This window comes from Arachis ipaensis, chromosome B06, assembly GCF_000816755.2.
Source record: "Arachis ipaensis cultivar K30076 chromosome B06, Araip1.1, whole genome shotgun sequence".
In the NCBI taxonomy this organism is placed as follows: Eukaryota; Viridiplantae; Streptophyta; class Magnoliopsida; order Fabales; family Fabaceae; genus Arachis; species Arachis ipaensis.
The window spans coordinates 136,858,148-136,866,919 of NC_029790.2; the positions used below are offsets into that span (position 1 = coordinate 136,858,148).

At 37.2% G+C, this 8,772-nt stretch overlaps 2 protein-coding genes across 4 annotated transcripts in view; one reads left to right on the top strand and one right to left on the bottom strand.

Moving 5' to 3' along the window:
- On the top strand, window positions 346-2,285 carry LOC107605741 (homeobox protein 10). Of its 2 annotated transcripts, none has more exons than XM_021105375.1 (3): window positions 346-766; window positions 1,294-1,521; window positions 2,050-2,285. In XM_021105375.1, exons 1-3 carry the CDS (start codon window positions 449-451, stop codon window positions 2,104-2,106), a joined length of 603 nt encoding a protein of 200 aa, XP_020961034.1. In that variant the 5' UTR covers window positions 346-448; the 3' UTR covers window positions 2,107-2,285. The 2 variants fall into 2 exon arrangements, with proteins under 2 accessions (XP_020961034.1, XP_016163197.1); XM_016307711.2 differs by having other exon boundaries at window positions 1,294-1,410.
- Window positions 4,643-8,772, bottom strand: part of LOC107605742 — a 7,993-nt gene continuing 3,863 nt past the window's right edge. For both annotated transcript variants that reach the window (XM_016307712.2, XM_021105376.1), the window contains 4 exons: window positions 6,120-8,738; window positions 5,555-5,754; window positions 5,367-5,426; window positions 4,643-5,276 (listed from right to left, as the gene is read on the bottom strand). In XM_016307712.2, coding sequence (XP_016163198.1) covers window positions 4,903-5,276; window positions 5,367-5,426; window positions 5,555-5,754; window positions 6,120-8,738 — 3,253 coding nt within the window. In that variant the 3' untranslated portion in view covers window positions 4,643-4,902. The remainder of the gene's footprint in view (window positions 5,277-5,366; window positions 5,427-5,554; window positions 5,755-6,119; window positions 8,739-8,772) is intronic.

Here is an 8,772-nt window from a genome sequence, read left to right on the forward strand (position 1 = left end):
AATGATAAAGAAAAACACTTTTTAAATTCCACAAATTAATTTAATAAATCATATTATATAGAATTGTAGAATTAATAGTAGAAATATTAATTCCACAAGTTTAAAATTATTTTTTAATTATAAATTTTAATGATAAACATGTTTTTTAATTAACGATTTATAAACACACACATATATATAAAATACTCCTCACAATTCCCTAATTGTTTAAAAAAATAAATATTAATAATTAATTAGTAATAATCATAAAAATTACTACACTCTATTTATTATATATATAAAATATTTCTTTCATCTTATAATAATATTTGAAGAGCAATAATTTTTTCTCTCTCTATATATGTTACTTTCCCATCATGCTTTTGGGAAAGCACTTTTAGTACACACCCCACATAACCAAAAACCTGCAATATTATTATTATTAATAACACAGAAGAAAGATAAGATCATGAAGGAAGAAGGAGGAGAAAACATCACAAAAACAAGAAGGAGTAGAGAGAGTTCCAATGATTGTGGTGCTGCTAATGGTGTTGGTGTAGTAGCAGCAACAGTTATGGCAAACAACAACAACAACAACAATAATCATAATAATAATAGTAATAAGGGTAACTACAACTACAAATTCTGGGTGTTAGCTGCAATAATTGTTCTTGCACTATGGTCAATGTTCACTGGCTCTGTCACACTCAAATGGTCTGCTTCAAACCTCACAAGATTCTCACATGACTTGGATCATTCTATCACTCTTCAAGATCTTGATGTCTTGGTATGTTACACAAGCAAAGTTGTTTTTTTTTTAATAAATAATTATTATATAAGTTTGTCAGAAAGAACAATACTTAGATACAAGTTATGATACCCATTTAGTTTTTGTTTTATTCTCTAATTAAGTAAAAGGGTGTAACAATTTTTATGAGATGTGCTAAAATTAGTAATTAGATGGTATGTTTTTATATGCAGAATATCAAGCTTGCCCTTTAAAAGATTTTGGACGAAAAATGATTATTTATTTTAAGAAATAAGAATTAAGCTGATATGTAAACAAAGAACATTAGATAAATAACTAAACTATGTAAATTTTGAAAGACTAACTTAGATGTTCATCTTTCTTTCTTATGCAGAAATGCTAAAATAAGTACTTACAATATGATCTGCATAATATACAATCAAATTAGTATTTTAAGGATTGTTGACATAAATTTAGTCCTTTTTATACTAAACTATGTCAATTTTTAAAATGATCAAATTAGTCAAAGAAATTTTGATAGAACTAACTTGAAGTGAATTACATAGGAAGTGGAGGAGAGGGAGAAAGTGGTGCGGCGGATGTGGGAGGTTTACACCCACAGCACCACCACGAAGGTGCCGCGATTTTGGTCAGATGCATTTCATGCTGCCTATGAACATTTGGTGAGTGATGTACCTTCAACCAGAGATGCTGCCATCTCAGAAATTGCTAAGATGTCTATCCAATTTCTCAGTTTGCAGCAGCAGCTTCCAATTCAGCTTCAATCTGAATCTGTAAGCTAACTTATTATGCAGAGTTGTTATGAAAATCTTTATAGCATGCTAGATTCATATGCAATGGAAATCTATAATCTGATTAAAGTTTTAAATTTGCTTGAATGGTTTTGCTGTTCTGTTCTTCTTTGATGTCTGATTAATAGATTATGCTGCAAGCTTTCTGTTTGTAGGTTCTGATCTATGAATCTAAATGTTTCTGGATATGTACTCCCTTCTGATATGTTCATATTTTTTCTTAATTCAAAAGACTCACATGATCTAATATCTTGCAAGAAACTTTGTACCTGATTCTCTATGTAAAACTTTGTTTTTTGCATATTACATGCTTTCTTTATTTTATTTTTTCTCAGTAATTTTCTATGTTACTATTGACATGTGAACTTCACCCTTTAACTTACAACTCCAAAATCATAACTTAGGAAAAATCTATAGAATAATAATTGGATCACACTATTGCTTAGGAAAAATCATTACTTGCTTGTTCTTAACACAATGATCACCATTTTCATGATGAAACATGTGCAGAACATCAGGGTATCAAGGAAAATGAAACAAGAACAAGAAAGTAGCTGGGGAGGCTAAAATTGGCACTAAGCAATAAGAAGGAATCAGTAGCTGTTCTATTCTATATAGGATTCAAGACTGAAATATAAAATGTGTGTAGATCTTACCATGTTTGTATAGTTTTGTACATTTAAATTAGTGTTGTCATCAATGTATGAATAAGAACGCTGGTTTTTTAAGACATTACAAGAATGTGTGTATTAAAAAGTGATGGTTCAAGTAACTAGGCCCACCGGGCTATCGCGGGCTGCAGATGCAACGGCCTGTTATCCCTCCACTGTTGGAAGCAGGAAGTGTTCGTTGCTCTGTGAAACCAGCCTCACGCATTGCCTTCCATTCTAAAGGCAAAGAGACCCGGGCTTTCGCCAAGGAGTCTAGGCCCAACTCTCAACTTGGAGCGGGCAGGCCAGCAGACACATCTACCAACCCAACCCGGCAGCCTTGGCCCTTATATTCCATCACCTTATTGTCCCCGCTTGGGTTACAAGTTGGCGCTACACAACTCGACATGCAAAGGTCGTTCTTAATTTGTCTATAAAGCCTTAGTATTTTGAAGTTGTGCCTGATGTGAGACTTTTAAATTCTGCATTTGATTGACAAGGTTTATTGTTATATATCCATTTTTCCTCTTTCTTTTTGGATAAAATAAAGGATAATTCATCCATCTCATGCATCTGTTATGATGTTAGACACATTTGTTGCATCATTATCTTCTTGTAACCTTTTTCATTGTGTCTGTCATAATGTTATGATGTTAATGCAATTTTCTTAGTGAAGTTTATACTCTTGCTGGTATCTTTTGGATACAAATTCAAGCTCTTCTTTTATCTAAGTTTATAGCCAAATTTGCATGTATGATAAACGAAATGCATAAAATTTAGTTGTGCTTTACATAATATATGTGATATTTGATTGGAGAAATTGGCCAATAGGTTGTTGCATGCACAATGCGGTATTTAAACTCTTGACACTTGTTTAAGCAGACTAGTGAGTTAACCACTAGACCAACCCAACTTGGTTAAAAAAAATGAGCTCAATAAACCTTTAATTTCCTTTATAATTCTTTTTCTTATCTTTCAGTTGTAGCTTTGATAAGTGTAGCATGTCCTCATCCCTTATTTTCCCATTCTTTTCTTTCCTTACACGAACTTGTCTTCTGCCTTTTCCTTTAGTTTCTTTCTAATATTATTAAGCTCATGGTTCTAATTTATATCATGGTGCTGGCACATTCAACGTAGACAGTTGGATATTACTAGGCACCTTCTTCATTGTGTAATTTTGTGGCAAGATATTATTAGAATTTTGCCATGGTAGTAGTGGATTTGTGAGTAACTAACAAACATGGGTTTTAGCAAGTGTGTTTATTAACTAGGCAGAGTGACAGTTACAGTAGGCAATATCTCCACATAATGATTGATTGCACAAAATTTCAAAATAAATGAAAAAAATGATGGTTCAAGTAGCAAGGCCCACTAGGCCATACTGGGCCCAAGGAGCAGCAGCCTGTTATCCCTCCACTGTTGGGAGAAGGAAGTGTTCGCTGCTCTGTGAAACCAGCCTCACGCTTTGCCCTCCATTTTAGGAACCAAGAAGCCCGAGCCTTCGCCCAGACCACCAGGCCCAACTCTCAACTTGGAGTGGGCAGGCCAGCAAAGAGCAACTTCAGGCCCAACCCAGCTAACCACAGAACTTGTTCCATCACCTTAAAGCCCCCACTTGGGTCACAAGTTGGCGCTACCCAACTCGGCGAGCAACATATATTGTAAAATGTTTTATAAACAATGGAAATATTCTATTTTTCCCCGATGTGATACTTCTACGGCATTTCAAAGTAGATTGAACAGAGAATATTTTATTTTGGGACAACAGAAACTATAACTAGTTTGTGATTGTAGCTTAGGTAAATACTGAATTCTGAAGTTAAATATGAATTTTAGCTTAAACATTACAATGCACGTTTATAGTATTGTTGTTCACCATATTAGAATATTGAATTTTAGCTTAAACATTACAATGCACGATTAAGATTTTTCTGCTTTGATATTTGGAATTTGATCGCAGTAGTAACTAAGCCCAAACTCAATTGTTAACATTTACAATCCTAAAAGGAAACTAGTAGAGAAAAGGAATTTGCGCCCCTTATGATCAGTGATAATGCTTAATCTGCTAAGCGCTTATACAAACTTGTATAGATAATTAGATATGACTGCAAAAACATTCTAGAGCCATTGATCAACGTAGTTTAGAGAACTCTTTCTTACTTTCTATAACCAACATCTATATGCAAAACTACTCTCTTTTATAAACAAAACTTCAAGGAAAGACTTGAACGAAAAGCATTTATAACATCACAAATTTACAATAATTCTAATCTTAAACCTATATATGATGAAATTACGTTTCAATTATATGACAATTTTGGAGAATTATTACCATTGATAGAGCCTAGATGAAGATGATTCCTTCAAGAACAATCGGAAATAAACACATTTTTCAAATATCATGTTATGGAAAGAGCAATTGTTAACATCTAGAAGTACTCACACAAAACTGATTGAAAAATGAAAAGGAAATTAATTGAATTAAAGTGAACATAAATACTTAAATAGTATATCATCCTGAGCATGATCAAAAGTCAAACGAACTTCTACAAAATGGCAAAACTGGTTAAAGCAGATCAAATAAATGCTGCAACCATTTGTGTTAGAAAGAAAGAAAAGAAAGAGAATCCTAACTCGGAAAATGAATTTACAAAGTTCGAACAAAATGTATTTACATCTAACACAAAACTAGGGGTCCTCCTCCATTAACCTCTTAATCTTCTACTGTCTGGATCTCACCCATCATGATCCTGTTACTCACAACATTGAATCCCAAAACTGCAGGGCTAACCTTTTTCCCTTTCTTTGCCTTCTTCTTTCCACCTCCTATCCCAGATGCTTCTGTGTTGTCCATATCCTGCATATCTGCATTAGCAGATAGCACACCGCTGGCACTGACTCCAGTAGCCTTCTTATCGGTTTTGCTCTGGAAGGCTATTTCCAAAACATCTGATGGTAACATATCCTTGTAGTTGAGGAACTTCTCAATGAATTCATGTTCCGGGTCATATGATCCAAGATTTTCTACGAGAAGCAACTCGGCTTCGGATCTCGATTGCTTCAAGCAAAATTCAAGGAAACTTGTATCTGCATCCAACCGAAGAAACGGTTAGAATCACAGTTGACTTACTTTAGGGGTAATGAACAGCAATCAAACAATGGAGCAGGTTTTCTTACCTTTTGTACCTATTAGCCGATTGCACTCACTCTCACACCAATCTCGGAAGCCCATTGCCTCTGAAAATTACAAAAGGAAACCACAGGTCAGCTTCAGAAGCATGTCATATATTCAGGATGCAAGTAAACATGCAGATTCAGAACACTAGATATGAAACAATGAAACAGAGTAACCGAGTCTTTTTTACCAGAATGCTTAGTCATTGCATCTTTTTTCGTTTTTAGCAAGGATTGAGATGAGGCAGGTGATGATGATAACAGAGACCGTTGCTCAGTTGGTTTGCTGCTCACTGATTTTTGACGAGATAAAGATGCAGGTGAACTCCCTTTAACAGGTATATTCTTTGAACCCGAGATCCCTTGGCTTCCAAGCTGAGGGAAATCTGACCTGTTTTCGAAGACAACAAATTCGTCAGTCATAGTTCATCAACTGTTTCCATCAAAGCTAGAATTTTATGGAAACAGGTCACAAGACTACATTTGTATATGTTACTTTGAAAATTCAAAATATTTAAGGGCAAGCTGTTTGTAACACCATTTCTCAATCCAACAAAAAGAGAACGGTATATGATAATGGATATAGTAAAAGCAAGAATTGTGGGCATCATTAGATCCTCATAAGAAGTATCCATTACCCATTATTTGGCAGGTAAATACTTCTTTATTTACTTGTTGGGTACCATATAGAAGAAAATTTTATGGATCATAGTAACTACACAAATAAATTAAACAGGGAAGTGAGAGAAAACATACTGCTTAGTTTCCGGCTTAGACTGCTCAACTGGACCCCAGAACAAGTCATCATCCCCTTTGTATTTTGACTGAGAAGTAGCATGAGAATTTATCTGGATTGGAGATGCGGCTTTGGATGGAGAGGAAGCTGAGAATGACCATGAAGAACCACCATTCCGTATAGACTGGGAAGACTGCACTTTCTGAGGGGTAGGCATTGGGTTGGCAGGCACCGCAGAAGAAGACTTCTTCTCCTGCTCCTTTAGAATGTCCCTTAATGATGTCGGTTTAGGGAACTTAACAAAATCAGTAGACCATGCTAGCGAAGGAGTTGAGCTAGGTGACTCCCTTTCCCCTTTCCACGGAACAAAGTCTCCCAACGAGGGGCCTGTGGGTATGGCAGGCAACACTTCTTTCTCCTGCAGTGAAGAGCGGGAGCTTTTGCCTTTTTCAATGGGGCTCGAAGAGATGGGCACTTCCACAGATGCATTGGGCACGGAGGCTTTAACTCCTGAACCCTTTGATTTTGTTGACTTTTTTCGGCCTCTTTTGGTATCTTTTGCCTCGATGAATTTTGAATCATCCGGTGATTCTGATTGGACAGCTATATTCTGAGAGGATGATGTATTCTTAGGAACCTCAGCATCTTTTTCGTTGGATTTCTTCAAAACTTCTTCTGCCAATAGATCATGTAGTGGACTTTTCTTGCTCTTAGAATTTTGAGAAGTTTCTGTTTTAACCAGATGATCAGCATTGCCTCCTTCTCTATGACTTTCACCAGACACCTTTACATAGTCTGGATTGGCCACAACCCCTGACCAAGGAGTTGTCAGACTAACTGACTTGACAGAAGTAGCAATCTCAGATACAACCATTTCTGCCTCTGCCTTTCTCTGTTCTTCCTGTTGAATTTCTAATAAAGACTTTGGCTTGGCACCGGGAGCAGCCTTCCAGGCTCGTCCTGCAGGCATTTCAGTATGCTGTGTGAACACAGAATCAACTACCTTTGACTCAACCCTATCACCCGCATCATCGATACTTCCAGGAACACCAGCAGACACACCATGAACTTCATAATTAGCATCCTCTTTGACAGCAACTCCAATTTGGTTTCCCTTAGCTGTTGTTTGTTTCAGATTTGTTTCATTAGAATCTGGCTTTCCAGGTTCTGATTGCTTGGACAGCTGCAAGGCCGCATTTTTTGGCAATCCCTTTGCTTGATCAGAAGGCTGCAATTTTGAAGATTTTTGCTTTTTGGATTTCTTCTCATTGACCTTTTTGGGTTCTTGCGCATCAATATTTTGCACTACCACAGACGGCTCAACATTGTTGATTTCTCTTTCAGCCTGCTGCTCTTCATGCACAATATTTGATCTTTCCTTCATGTCTATGCTTGGTGGGAATTCAATCCCACATGATTCAGTGGCAAAGGAAATGGCATCACCAGGAGTCTCCAGAGACTTGGAAGCATAGTCTGAAATAGAAAGAGGTTGCTCTGCAATCTGGGGTTCCTCTTTAGATATCTCCTGATCATGTAATAAGGGACTATCAACCACTGTTGGTGCAGGGAACATCTCCTGATTCTGCTCATTAGTTTGTTCAGGAACCGCAGGGCCCCAGCTTTTCTGAGAACCAGTATTGCCAAACAATTGATGTGGCAGATTTAGAGGAGAAGCTTCATCACTAAAATTATAACAAGAGTCCTGGCTACTCATAGGTATATTTAAAGAATCAGTGCGGAGTTCATCAAGCACACCGGGCTTATTTGATTGAGAGCTCATGGAAAACATCCCCTCTTTTGATTGAAGTTGAGAAGGATCCATGTGCAAATTCCCAATTGGAGGTGTACCAGACTGCATATGTCCATAAGACGAATTAGCAAGTCGCTGGTTAGATTGCTGGTCTTGCAGCACTTGAGACAGCAATTGCTTCTGCTGTTGCAGCAATAACTGATGCTTCTGCTGCTCCTCCTGCCTTTGTTGCTGCTGAAGCAGTAACAATTTCTCTAACAATGGCACCTGCTGAGCTGGGGCAACAGCCTGAGACTGCAACTGCATCAAGTATTGTTGCTGTAACAAATTCAATAATTGTGGATCTTGAGATATACCAGAAGAAAGTAGCTTCTCTGCTGACAAAATATTTGCGGGGTTATCAGCTGCTTGACCTAGTAAATTGCTCAGGGACAATTGGTTATGTGCTGGCAGCCTTTGCTGTGGAACGCCAAATGGCACTTGAGAAAAATTCTGATCATGATGGAAGTCAAATTTATTCTGAAGTGGATGTAATCCACCCTGCAGAGGATGATTTGGCCATCCAGAAGCACCATTATTTAAACCAACAGATGTCCTGTCAGATAATCCCTGGATGATTGATAGCAAATCAGAGTTTTGGGACTGAGTCTGCCGAGAATTGTCGCTCATTGAAGATAAAAGTTTTGTATGCAGGGCTGCGTCCAGGGGAATATCTGGTTTTGGCGCAAGGGAAGCTGCATCAGGCCCTGGCCAATATGGGTAAGCACTAGGTAAGGATCTCTGTCGCTCAAGTGCTAGACTATTGGCAAGTAAGTACAGGTTGTTTCCATTATCTACTCCAGAAGGACCAAGATTAGCAGAATTATTTCCAATAAACCCTTGTAAACCTGAAATGCATACATTAAAAGAAGAGTTAATGATTT